The sequence below is a fragment of the Fukomys damarensis genome, unplaced genomic scaffold (assembly GCF_012274545.1).
Source record: "Fukomys damarensis isolate Sample0158 unplaced genomic scaffold, DMR_v1.0_HiC HiC_scaffold_16, whole genome shotgun sequence".
NCBI lineage: Eukaryota > Metazoa > Chordata > Mammalia > Rodentia > Bathyergidae > Fukomys > Fukomys damarensis.
In genome coordinates this window covers 123843992-123858181 of record NW_022900928.1, presented here as the reverse complement: position 1 = coordinate 123858181, position 14190 = coordinate 123843992, and the positions used below count along the sequence as shown (strand labels likewise).

Below are 14190 nucleotides of genomic sequence, written 5' to 3'. Positions count from 1 at the left end.
TTTTTTTTTTTTTTTGATTTTTTGAGACAGGGTCTCACTATGTAGTTGAGACTGACTTGGAACTCACTATGTATCCCAGGCTGGTCTTGAACTCCCAGCGATCCTCCTGCCTCAGCCTCCTGAGTGCTGGGATTACAGGCGTGAGCCACTACTCCCGGCTTAACAGTATTTTTATTAAATTAAATGCTACTTAATTATAATCATTATGTATACCTTGACAATCTTAAATGAGAAAGATTTAGTTCTCACACTGTAGTATCTGTGCTCCCTTGTGCTGTGATTTTTAAGCTGTTGGGTGTTCTGCCCACCTCTCACATCTGTGTTCTCATCGTGCTTGGCTTCCTGTACTGGAGCATCATTTCCCTCTCACACCCACCATACGTGTGGGGAATTCTTCCCCTGTGCTTCATCCCTTTTTGCCTTTTTTTGCCCAGAGGGCTTGAGGGAGAATTATGGGCCATATGGTTGTAGATTTACTACTATTTTAATATCAATAGCATCATACTACTTAGGATTCGGAAGGTCCGTTTGGGGAAGACAGATAATAAATCCAGAAGGAAGAAGTAGAAGCAGCAAATACAGAAAGGAGAGGCTGATCCTATATACATTAAGTTTTTTCCCCCCAGTGCTGGGAATCTTGGCTTGCCAGGTGGTTCTGGTGCCACTGAGCTACATCCCCAGCCCCTGTATACATTAATTTTTGATCAGAGGATTAAACTTAATAAGGAGTAAATTAAAATTTAGAGGTTATCTTTACCTTTACTGGCCCATTCTTTTACAGAGGGCCAAATTGAATAAATCACTTGTCAAGACCACATAGTAGATAACAGGACAGTCAGACAGGATACAAAAAATGCTAGTATTTTCATCATTGTTAGAATCTTCTTATTCAGAATTTTACTGTAATGTAGTCATTTTAGAAAATAACTCAGCAGTTTCCATATGATCCAGTAATTCCACTCCTGCATCCCAAAAAAAGCGTACATCTGTAAAACTATATTGTACACAAGTATTTTCAGCCAAATTAGTCATAATATAGCAAAAAATGAAGTATCCATCAGCTCTTAGAACAAAATACTGATACATATTACAGCATTAATAAACCTTAAAACAATGATTAATGAAAGAAACGGGACCCAGAGGATTATGTATTACATGATAATGACATGAAATGTTAAAGAAGGAAATTTATACACAGGCAGAGGTACTGGGAGTGGGTGTGGGTATTGACTGCACATAAGCTCTGTGGATTGTTCAGGGTGATGGAAATGTTCTAGAGCTTGACTAGCAGTGATTGCACAGTTACAGAAATTTGAATGTAAATGTAGTTCAAGTATAAATTACAATCTGTACTCTTAAAATGAGTGAATTGTATGGCAAATTATACTCAAGTAAAGCTATATAAAAGGAAACATTAAAACAGTGTAACACTAATTCACACTAAAGATTACCTTGTATATGTTTTCGTTCTATCATTGGTATAGGTAGTACCTTTTTTTTTACCAGAAGAGGAAAAAAGGGAAGGGAAAGGCAGGCAAGCACAGGCCTAAAATTTGACAGTTCTCTTACCCTGAATTAACATTTGTTTTTTTAAGAAAAGACTGTTATCTTAATAGACATCAGTTAAACTTGCTATTTTTATATGTGTGATTACTTGCATATATGTTTTTTCTTTTGCCCTCCCTTTACAATTTGCTTAATATCCTATAGGATTGTAGTGTAGTTGAAATTTAAAGAACTTGTCACAATTACCAATATTGTCTGTTGGAGCTATAAAACATCCAGTCTGATAAAAAGTTCTGTCACTGTTGTTAGGCTACTTTGTAGTATGCATATCTCTATTCTGCTATTACTGGGTACGCTTTGTGCTTCCTGAAAGTTTTTATTTTCAAACATGTTTATATCCGTTACTGTTCTTATTGTATAGTTTAATATTGTCTAACTGATAATTTGAAAAGCAGTACAATTTTTTCCTTGGCAAAATAGATTAAATGCTTTTGAGACATTTTGGTCAAGGCAAATAGCTAATATACTGATTTGGATTAAGTATGGACAATTTGAAATATGGAAGTGGAAATTGTAAAAATCTAGAAAATTTATATTCATACTGCTTCACAAACTTCTTCAGTTAATGCTGTACCTTAATAAAACTGAAACACTAACGTTTGATAGTTTGTTATGTATAAGTGTAAGAAAGATAATGTTGAGCTCCAGTCACACGAATCCTTCTCAAAGAACATCTTAATATCTGGATGTTGGGAGAGTAAACTATAGCATATATGCTTATTATATGTGAAGCTCTAGGGTTGATCCCCACAATCATCCTCTTAAAAAAAAAAACAAAAAAAAAGACTTGACATCTAAATGAGTGTTTGTATGTTTTGAAGTGTTTAAGATTTAAGTGTGTGTATGTGTGTGTGTTGTGTATGTATATGTGTGTGTGTGTATATATATATATATATATATATACACACACACACACACACATATTTAATAGTTGCTTTATTTTACCACCTGTCTTTGGTTAATCAAGTACTGGTTATGACATTAGGTAACACAGATTCTCCAGGATGATGCTTTTCTTTACCATAGACATTTATGTTTAGTACTGTGACAGTACATTTATGCCAGTTTGTATTGCATACATCATTTTATACCAAAAAGTAAGATGATAGGATGAGAGTATGAAAGTTTGAGCCTGGAGCTTACAATGATAGTAACAAAGAGGTGTAGAAGTGGTAGGAAAGATTAAAAGCAAGGAGGGATGCAGTCAGAGGGAAACTTGAAGTTCAGGACTCTGAGGGTGGAAGTGCAAAGTCCAGCAACTTACTGGAGAATGCATCAGTGAAGTTTGAACTCAATGAAGTTGTTAACAAGATTTGAAAACATGGGTGTGTAAGATTGTATAAAATGTAGAAATATGAGCTCTGGAGATAGTAATAGAATGGCTTTCATTTTTGTGAGTAGGTGCCTTTTGTATAAGATGGATGGATGGAGAGAAAGTTGCAAGAATGATGCTATATAAATGTGTGAAAGCTGCACACAGAATTATAGTTGTATGGAAGTTTGGTTAGTAACATCCTAGTTACATTGTTAATCTGGAAAATCTGTTTATCTTGTTTGTTTGGTGTTGCTTGTATTGAAGGTTCAAAGATCACTGTTTGCATTGGTCCTTAACTATTTTCTGATTACAGATGCCTTCAGGAATCCAGTGAAAGCTGTGGGATCTTTCCAGGGTAGTTAGGCAAAAACAGCCAGCTAATAATTTCCTGTTGTTAGAGTGTTTGACAGACAAGAAGGGTCTTTGTTAAGAACAGAAAGGAAATATGCAACTAATACTTTTCTGTATTAAAAGTGTATTTTAGTACAGATATGAATTTCTTTTTGTTTCTTTTGTTTCTCATTGAGTTTATTGGTACTTTTTAGGTATACAGTACAGTTACATTCATCATTGGGATCTTGTCCCTTTAACATGACAGGTCTTGGTTCTCATTTTTTCCCCTTACCCCTGCCCTCCCTTCACCCCCCCTTCCCTATTTACAAAAACTTTATTTCCATTTTTTTGTTTTCTCATATTTTTTTCTTTTCCCTAATTCCTTTCCCCTACTCTTCCCACTTCCCCTACACCTTTAGCCCTTTTCTTCCCATTTCACATTGTCAGTTATACCATTTGGATCTTACTTACACTTATAGTTTTCACACCAGAGAAACTATTTAGTATTTACATATGTGTGACTTATGTATTTCACTTGAGTGAGTATGACCTTAATATGCATCCATTTTCCTATGAATGACTCTACTTTCTCATTCTTTATGGCTGAGTAGTATTCCATTTTTAGAAAAACTACATCTTCTTTATCCAGTCTCCAACTGATGGGCAATTGGACTGTTTCCAAGTTTTAGCTATTACAAACTGTGCTGCTGTAAACATGGGTGAGCATATATCACTGTGGTGTGATTCTTTTTAATTCTTTTGGAAAGATACCCAGCAGAGGAATGGCTGGGTCAAATGGAACCTCCACTCCTACTTCTTTGAAGTATCTCCATATTGATTTTCATAGTGGTTGTAAATATGAATTTCAAGTTACACTCAAAGTAAGGCTTTTCTGACCAGTAATTCTGGATTATCTGTGGTCTTTAAAGTGAGATACCAATAACTTTGGTAAGAACTTGAAAGTACCAGTTAGTACTCAGTCTGAAGTGATAGGAGCTAGAAATGTTTTAATTATGTGATACTTAATGCTGTTCTCTTATATATGCCTAAGAGTCTTTTAATATTTACCAGTAATAATCAGTTTAGGTCATGGATTTGTATTTAATTCAGTTCTTAGTTTTACTTGAAAGAAAATGATCTTTAAGTACAGTATGTAAAAAAGAACCTGAGTGAGGGCTGGGGATTTGATTTAGCTCAGCGGTTCGGTGGCCTGCCTTGCAAGCGCAGGGACCCGGGTTCAATCCCCAGTACCAAAAAGAAAAAAAAAAGAAAAAAAAAAAACACCTGAGTGAGACCTGGTATAGCTCTGAAGAAAAGATAATGGTCTGCTTACCTTTCTCCTGCTTTCTACTTATTTGCTTCTTTCTGGGTGTGGTGCTTGCTATTTTTCCTCTTCTTTCTTAGGGTAAATTAGCAACCATCTATAACCATTATTGTTTCAGGAGCTATTGTAGAATGTAAAGATTTAATTTTATATAATTAGAGATGTACTGGAGAATTCCACAGTGTTTAAGATAGTATGAAGTGTTTCTCACCTGAGAAACAACTGCCTTTAGAATTTTATTTTTGTCATTCTTGCCGTGATCATCATCATCAGCAGCAGCAACACTATTCTTGGGACTGAACCCATGCCAGGGCCTGGTTTGTAAACACTTCCACTGTGTTACACCTCCTGCTCCCTTTAGTTTGTGCAGAGGAGGTCCTCCTGTTGCTTCACCAAGCCCTGCCTGTAGAAGCTGCAGTCACGGATATGCACCACCACACCCAGCTGTTTTCACGATTATTTTTTGGCGGTCACAATAATTATTTTTATGTTTGTAATAATTGCATTCACAGTTATTTTATTTTGTTTTAACTGCAGGACCGTGTATATGTACAACAAAATAATGTGGAGAATGTCTACAATTTGGGATTAATTATTTTTCGAGATCAAGTTGTACGTTACGGGTGCATTAGGGATCATCTTCGGCAAACTCTTCTGGATATGATTGCAAGAGAGCGTAAAGGAGAAGTTGTAGACAGGTATATCATTTATCTTTTTACTCTTTACTTGGATTTTGTTGGGTCTTAAGAACCATTTCATTGTCATAGTTCTTTTTAAAATAAAAGCTTCAATATCCAGTACTTTGTTAAACTCTTCAAAAACTATCACAATTACATAGTATTGAAGCACACATCATTACATATTTAGAAGAGACTATCCCAAGCTTTGTTTAATATACTTTTTCAGAACAAATCAAACACTAGTCTTAGCTAGCTAGCAGCCTCTCCTTTTCTTTCTGTTCTTTCCAGTCATTGACATGGTCTTGAGTTGCTCAGTCTAGTCCAGTATTCTGGGTTCAGGTAATTCCACCTCATACTTCCCAGTACCTAGGACTGTAGGCACACACCACTGTGCCCACCTGGACTTTTGTCTAACTTTCATTCTTAATAGTTCTGAAGAAGAATGTTGACTATAGTATAATGTAACTAAGTAGTACTATCCTTCCTCCAAGTCATAACTCTCTGTCCTTAACATAACTACAATGCCAGTTTTGTAATGCTGCTGCTAAAATGGCTTGAAACAGGTAAGTTTGGTTTCTGTACTTTTCAGAGCAACTGTTAGCTTAAAACTAAACTAGTGAAGTTCTTACTATTTCAGCTTTACTGCTTGATCAGAACTGCCCGAAGGCCATTTAGTGCAAAAACTTATTGCCTAGAAGCAGCTGGCTATATGTTGTTACTCATGTCTGGTGTTATAGCCTACCTTACCTATCTGTCGTCTTCCCTGCTTCTAAGTAAACAACTATTTATCTTAAACATATAAGTTATGCTACAGTAAGAACAACCTGGGATAAATAGCTATGCAGTGAGGATATACTTTTCAATTAATTTTTCTTAATTCTTATGATATGAATGAGTCACTTCTGGGAGATTGGTCATTCTGTGAATCTTGTAACTGTTAAATGATTTCTTTTTACAGAGGCGCAATAAGAAATGCTTGCCAGATGTTAATGATTTTAGGTCTTGAAGGAAGATCAGTTTATGAAGAAGATTTTGAAGCTCCTTTTTTGGAAATGTCTGCAGAATTTTTTCAGGTAATCATTGCAGATGTAAACAAATAATCTTTTAGGATATTCTTAACATGATTGAATGTAGCTGTTCATTTGAATGTTTTGACTTTTTTTTTTGACTGAGGCCCATTAATTGTGGGGAGGGTGCAAAAATTACCCTTTAGCACACCAACTCCACATTCTCACATTCTGTTGAAGGAGCCCAGTGATAATACTTTGATGAATTTGAATTTGTATGTGATGTGTTGTATAAAACATGTAAACTTAGAAATTCCGTTAACATTTTATTAAAGTACCATAAATTCATAGGCAGTATGTTGCCAAAGTATGACCATGTAGGCTTTTAATATGTTACTTGTCAAATAAGCATAAGGATGTGTATGATTCCACAGTATGTACATCATATTTGTCTTAAAGGTTATTTATTGGGAAATTATAGGCTAGCCCCAAAACAAAGAAATTGCTTAACTGAAGGTAAACTAATAGTAATTTGAAATGAAATGGTGCTCATAGCAATAGCTGAGTACTAACAACCATAAGACAATATCTATGAGATAATCAAATTCTTCTTGAAAGTTGCACCTATTTGAGTGTTTTGCAATAGTTTTGTCAAAAGTAGATGCCTTATTAGAATTCCAATTTAAAATTTTCCTCTTACAATACTTTAAAAAAATAAATACAAAGTTGTAACTTATGATTTAGTAGGTCATTAATAAGAGCCAGTATATGTGTATAAAAATGAAACAGTAAATTTTGTTGCTATTAACTCATAAAGAAATAACAAATGGACTTGGTGGTTTCTTCTTCAGAATCAGTTTGTAGCCCATCAGGAAAACCTTGTGGCTACACGAGTGAACTGTGAACACACTTGAATGCTTTATGAGCTGTTAATTTAAATGGTACAGCTTGTCACCAGTAAACTCAGTGAGAAAATAAAATGTACAGCTTTTCTTTATTTTCTGATATTTCATCAAGTAGTTCTAGATGTTTTTGACAGTATTTTTACCGTTTCATGGTTTTAATTGGCTTTGTTGTCAAAGTGTGCTGCAGTGACATGTGTACAAATATATAACACACATACTGTTTTTTAATAGTGAATGGAGATAGTCTTACCAAGATTCTTTAGTATCTTAACATCTGCTTAGAAACTGGGTTATTTTTAAGAATTAAAGCTACTCTTTGTTAGGAAAATGGGAAATGTTATCTTACATATAGCATTGATGTCAACATGTCCTGTGTAATTCTTAGATATATTCATCATTGCTACTATCAGATAAGCTAAAATCAATTGGGTTAATGTGTACATCAATGGAACCTTCTGTAAGATAGACAAGATTGTCACTTAAAAGCTCTTGTTTCTCAAATTTTATAAATATACTCCTTTGCATCTGAGAATGGAGTGGCAGGTTTCCAGCAAAACTTTAAGATGTACAGTTAATCTTAGTAGTCATAATTTTATAATGAAACAAAGAAGAATTTCCTGTGTTAACTTGCAGTCAGTTGCATCGATCTGGAATACACTGCTTGCAGATAGTGTTACCAATTTAGTTTTATGTAGTTAAGTTCTTTGGAGACTGTAATTCAAACTATGAGTTTGTATAATGAGAAATTACACAAAATCTTAGATTACTTAGGCTGATTTATGATAAACATTATAGAAACCCAGTTAAAAGCAGAAAAACATTTTTTTAAAAATCATGTTTGTCTCAATTACAGATGGAAAGCCAGAAATTTTTAGCAGAAAACAGTGCTTCAGTATATATAAAGAAAGTAGAAGCTAGAATTAATGAAGAAATAGAACGAGTGATGCACTGCCTTGACAAATCAACTGAAGAGCCCATTGTGAAGGTGGTTGAGAGGGAACTTATTTCCAAGCACATGAAGACTATAGTAGAAATGGAGAATTCTGGGCTAGTACATATGCTGAAAAATGGAAAGACAGAAGGTAAGTGTTACCCATAGAAGAAGCAGTAAATATTTACTCCACATTCTTATCAGTAAATTTTTATTCTGTTATTCGATTATGAATGTCAGTTTGCAAGAAGTTAATGATATATAACATTTCATCTCTATTCTTTTTTTGTTTTGTTTTGTTTTGTTTTTTTGTTTTTTGAGACAGGGTCTTCACTGTATAGTTGAGACTGACCTGAAACTCACTATGTAGCCCAGGCTGGTCTCAAACTCACAACAATCCTCCTGCCTCAGCCTCCCAAGTGCTGGGATTAAAGGCATGCACCACCACGCCAGGCTCATCTCTATTCTTGATGGGATTTAATAATGGCATTTAATGACTTGACACCTTTCAGTGAAGACTTTTAGTATGTCTTGTAACTTTCTCCCTTTCATTTCATGTTTTCTTTCTTCTCATTTTTCCTAATGTAGAAGATAAGAGCTTTGGTATTGTTGTGGCCAGGGGACTTCCGAGGTATTTCTATACTCTTTGAACCCCATTGGGTGTGGGTGCTTTCTATTAGTATGAACTCAGCTGTAGTTGGTGTGATTCTTTTACACTCTCAAGTTTCCATCTTTAAATTTGTGTAGTTTTCTTTGGGATTCAGTTGTCATATGGATGCCAAAAACTGCAGACTTTGGTGTCTTCCATATTGATGGGGAAAGTTAACATTTTTTGAGGTAACTGTAGTATTTATGATTTATAGCCATTTACTTTTTTTTCCCTCTAAAAAAGACATGGAAGTGGTGGTATCCTAGAAGAAATAAGTAAAAAAAGCAGCAGTCATGCTGACCTTATTCTTAGTTCTGATGCTTTCAATTAAAACTTACTTTCCATCCCAGTGACGTGGTATTTAAAAATAAATAAACCTGTTTATCATTGTTTTTCTCCTGCTTCTTAGATTAATTCCTAACAGTATTCTACCTACTTAGTTTTGGTAAAAGAAAGACATAACCACTGTTGGTATCAAAGTGAAGGTAAGGAATGAAAATGTTTTGAAGGAGAATTTTAAAGACAAGGATACAAGAGAAGTGTGGAGGAAAGATGAGTTTGAGGACAGGTTTATCCATCATTGTTTCTAGTGGAATATTTCCTTGTGGTTGAAAGTGGTTATATTTCTCTATGTAACTTTCTGAAAAGTTGTATGTAAATTTTTTTTATTGAACCAGAGAAATTCCTTTTTAAAGGATTCTTCTGGTCAATTATTTTCATAACAGTGAAAGATAAAATAGAAAACAAATTCAGCTTCATTTGCCAGGTTTTCTAATATAAGGTACTCTTGGATAATTTCCACATAAGAGGTTGGCAGACTGTTTTATAAAAGTACATATTTTAGGCTTATGGGCCATATGATCAACTAGTCATCTCTGCCATCATATTTAGAAGTCACTGTAGAAAACCAACGCTAAAGAAAAAAACCTAACTTTGTTCTCTCTTAAAAACTTTATGAACCTTGAATTTTATGTAATTTTTACATTTTAACTTGGTTTTTTTCCCCTTCTTTCTATCAATCATTTAAAAATGTGAAAACCGTTCTTAATGCATAAGCACTATAAAAACAAGTGGCAGGATTGATTTGACCCGTGGGCTATAATTTGATGATTTTTAACCTAAATGGTCCCTGACAGACTAGGCTTTATGAAAAGCACTTTCCCCTGCTTAAATAAAATGACTATTGAAAATTGTCTAACATACTATTTAGGTATTGAGTTACTTCTTTCTTACCTGCCTTGGGTGTGTGTCTAGAGGGATGATTAAATGGGCCAGATAAAGGGGCCTGGGAAGTATTTGGTATGGAGATTATTTGCTGGACAGTCTTGAATTCCAGCATCTCTGTAATCTGCATGGAGATACGTGTTGAAGGTGTTAGTATATCCAGGAATGGATATACTGACTAAGTACATGAATGGAAGAAATAAAGTAGTATTTACCATGGTTTTGCTCTGTTTCATAGAACGATCTGTGATTCTAAATTGTTTAAAAATCCTGGCTTCAATTTTTGTGATCCACTACCAGGGATCTAATTATGAAATGTCTTAATTATGGTGGCCCATACCTTGAAAATAGGTTGAGAATGTTTCAAAAGCATAATTATACCAATTAAGAAGCCAAATTCTCATAAATCAGGAGCGAAAAGCAGTTTCTCACTTGGTGGGTAAATTTGTATTGGTTATTATATGCAGACAATACTCTTGAAACACAGTTCAAATAGTATATAATTGTTACTGTTTTGTTGTTTATCTACTTGTACTTATAAGAAATGCTATTTAATTTTTGAATGCCAAATATTTTTCATTTATTCTTTCACTTTTGTTTGGTTTTGGTTTTTTGAAACAGGGTTTTGCTGTATAGTTGAACTCACTGTGTAGCCCAGGCATATCTAACTCGCAGCAATCCTTTTACCTCAGCCTCCCAAATGTTGGGCTTACAGGTGTCTGCCACTTCAGCTGGCTCTTACTCTTTCACATTCTTACCTGCCCCCTGCATTTAAGTATAATAAACTAAATGCAATGAAATTGTTAATTTCTCTTTCTCAATTTCCTTTTAAGTTTCTCTCAGGAAGGGAGACCTGTGGGAACCACAGAGGAGCTGCTTCTGAAATTAGCATCAAGTAGATCTATGAGGCAGAATCTTAGAACTTTAGTGGCCACAAAAATGTAGTTATACCTTCTGCTGCTGAAGGATAGTAGTCTGATGTAGTCCTCACTATACCACACCTCTATCCACAACTGAGTTTCCATGCTCCTGGGCTGCTGTACGTCATCATTGAGCCTAGTGGGCTACAGGTGCAGGCCCATCTCGGGTGTGAAGCTCCTCTGACAGCTGACTGGCCCAAGGCCTCTCTTGGCCCTGCAGCCTGTACTGTCGTACTTTCTTCTCTATTCTTTCACAGGGATCAGACCCTTATCACAGGCTAAGGTCTCTCTGCCTATTCCTTTTTCCTCACATTTCATCCTTTATCCTTTGCAAGCATTTTTCATAATAAATTTCTTATATACTGAAAAAAATACAATTAAATTACATTAATTTATTATAGCTGAATAAGCAACATGTCTAAGCAAAATTTGTCACAACATAGGAACACAATAGATAAGAGCCATTTTGTTACAGGTATTTTGCCTGCCGCATTTGCTGCATTTTGTATTCGTAAGTTGGTTTTGGCTTTTGTAATACCTGTTTTTAATGTGGAAAATTTTATTGTGATTTAGGCCACCTATGTGAGAGGTTGTTAAGATTTGCCATGTGCAGGTTACTTGGGGAATATATTACTAGTGAAAACTTACTGTTAATGTAATTGACTGTGAAGAGCACTGAAACAAATTTTAGAGTCTTTTGTAAAATTTCTGCATATTTTTAAAATACGTGCTGTAGTTTTAATCACTACTATGTTGCTCATGAGAATAGACAAATCTGACCCAGTATCATTTTAGTTGAAAAGAGTTTAAAGTACTATTCCATGTGAAAATTTATATAAATTTTCCTTGTCCATAAAGTTTTATTTGAAACATACTCAGTCATTTATATGTTATCTGTGGTTGCTTCCTTGTTACACTGACAGAGTTCAGTAATAGTGTCAGAGGCTTTATGGCCAGTGAAAAGCATTTACTATCGATGCTTAACAGAAAAAAATTGGACAACTCTTGACCCAGCTGCTAAGTTGATTTTCTTAAGTTATTGATACTAAAATTTTTTATGTCATTGTAAAGTTTTGACATTATAATCTCCCAGGAAGTTATTTTGGAGACACTAGACAAATGGAAAAATTATATTTCATATCTACATTATATATTTATAAAGAATGATATAAAATGGATGGAGATCAGAATATTCATTCTAAATAAAAACAATATAGTGACAGAACAATTTTTAAAATACAGAAAGGTCTGCGGATTTAGCTTAGTGCTTCTGCCACCTGCCTTGTAAGCAAAAGGTCCTTAGTTCGTCCCCAGTACCAAAAAAATAAATAAATAAAAAATAAAATACAGATAATGGCTGAAGATATCACTTAAGAAATAATAGCAGTTGTTTTGAAGAAAATATTGAAGAATAGATATTTATGTTATAAATGTTATATAAACTTTTCCATGAATTATAATGAAGCTGTTTCTCCTGCCATTAATCTTATAATCTTATAATGGTTTCAGTTGAACTATAAAACTTCTCATTGGTTTTTTAATATCTTCCTTGTGATGACTCCCATTCGTTATCTTTTTGCTAGATGTTTGTAGTATCAGATTCTGCATTAGAATTCCATGCAGAGAATTACGTAAGGGCTCAAAAATTTTCACTTTAGGAACATAATTGGCTTATTATGTTTGGCATCTTTATAAATTTAATTTTCTAAGATATTTATGTTACAAAGCATCTTAGGAGCTATATTTCATAAATTGTAATAACTGAATCAGCCAGTTTTGTTTTCATGTTTTCCATTTTGCAATTTTTTTTTTCATATTAATGTGGTGAGCAAATGATTGGCAATACTGGAGAATAAGCTTCTCTTGACAATATAGATTCATTTTTCCTTAATCTTTAATGCAGATAATTTGCGTTCTTTCTGATTGCAGACCTTGCTTGCATGTACAAGTTATTTAGTCGTGTGCCAAATGGATTGAAGACGATGTGCGAATGTATGAGTTCCTATTTGAGGGAGCAGGGCAAAGCCCTTGTTTCTGAGGAGGGAGAAGGAAAGAATCCTGTTGACTATATCCAGGTAGTAAATACAGAAAATTCTCTTTACACTTTGGCAAAATCATTTTGACATGTGTTAAGATCACTTTTGCCAAATATTTTTATATTTAGTAACATTTTACATGTAGTATGTAACTATTTCAGCCTAATTATTCCAGTAGTAAAATAATACGTGTAATGATCTTAAATATTTTATAATTTCGCAAGGTGTGCATATTTATATCAGACAGTCAAACTCAGGCACTGCTTTCCGTTTGTTAACCTCAACAAAGTTAAGATAAACCTATATGGTCACAATATAGTCTAAATTTCTTTATTTTTATTTGTAAGGGCTTATTGGATCTGAAGAGTAGGTTTGATCGCTTCCTCCAGGAATCATTCAATAATGACCGACTCTTTAAACAAACTATTGCTGGTGACTTTGAATATTTTCTCAACCTCAACTCCAGGTCTCCTGAATACCTCTCATTATTTATTGATGATAAGTTGAAAAAGGGAGTAAAAGGGGTGAGTAGTAATACATTTGAAAATACAATAAACTTGCTTATTGATATGAAGTTGGCTATAAAGCTAAGTGAAACTTTTATATATTATATATATATATTTTATATACATTTTATTTATATTATTAAAAGTTCTTCAACATTTCATTTAATGTATAATTGGCATGAAAAACAAACAGCTACATAGGTACAATTAAGACATCTGTCTTCATGACTATGACTATATGCAGACTGTTTCTTGCTCTCATCTGGTTCTGGAATATCAAGCATACATGGATTGTAGAAATTTGAAAGCGTAGCCAGAGTGGCTCTCTGAAAAGAATTTGAAAGATGTACAGAAGCTCAGTTTCAAATCTGATTTTTTCAGGAACCATGACCACATAGAAAATGAAATTAAGCAGATTTTGATTAGATGTAAATTGGGCTTTTTAAACTTCATTTTGAAATTTGGTAGACAGAAGGGAAAAGTAGTAAATGGTCACAAATTTTGCAGGAATTACTAGCTGTAGTAACAAAATAAAATGATTTAAGGGTGCACAGAAATCACACATCCACTTCCTGATTTTTCTTTTTACAAAAGCAAATTTAATACATCCACCATTTTACCTTGCTCTAATTTAAGAGATAAGGGCAAGGAGCCTTTTAGTGTTTGGATTATAACAGTTTTTTACCCTTCTCTGTAAAATTTAGGTTTTAAATGAGTTTAAATAAAACTCATCTTTTTTGTTGTTGTTGTTGTTGTTTTTTTTGTTTTTTTTTTTTTTTTTTTTTTTTTTTTTT

At 33.9% G+C, this 14190-nt stretch overlaps 1 protein-coding gene across 2 annotated transcripts in view; it reads left to right on the top strand.

Annotated features, from left to right (window-relative positions):
• The window catches only part of Cul3 (cullin 3), a 68479-nt gene that overhangs the window by 28889 nt on the left and 25400 nt on the right, over nucleotides 1-14190 (top strand). For both annotated transcript variants that reach the window (XM_010611785.1, XM_010611786.3), the window contains exons 3-7: nucleotides 5076-5236; nucleotides 6177-6291; nucleotides 7984-8212; nucleotides 12784-12929; nucleotides 13238-13414. In XM_010611785.1, coding sequence (XP_010610087.1) covers nucleotides 5076-5236; nucleotides 6177-6291; nucleotides 7984-8212; nucleotides 12784-12929; nucleotides 13238-13414 — 828 coding nt within the window. The remainder of the gene's footprint in view (nucleotides 1-5075; nucleotides 5237-6176; nucleotides 6292-7983; nucleotides 8213-12783; nucleotides 12930-13237; nucleotides 13415-14190) is intronic.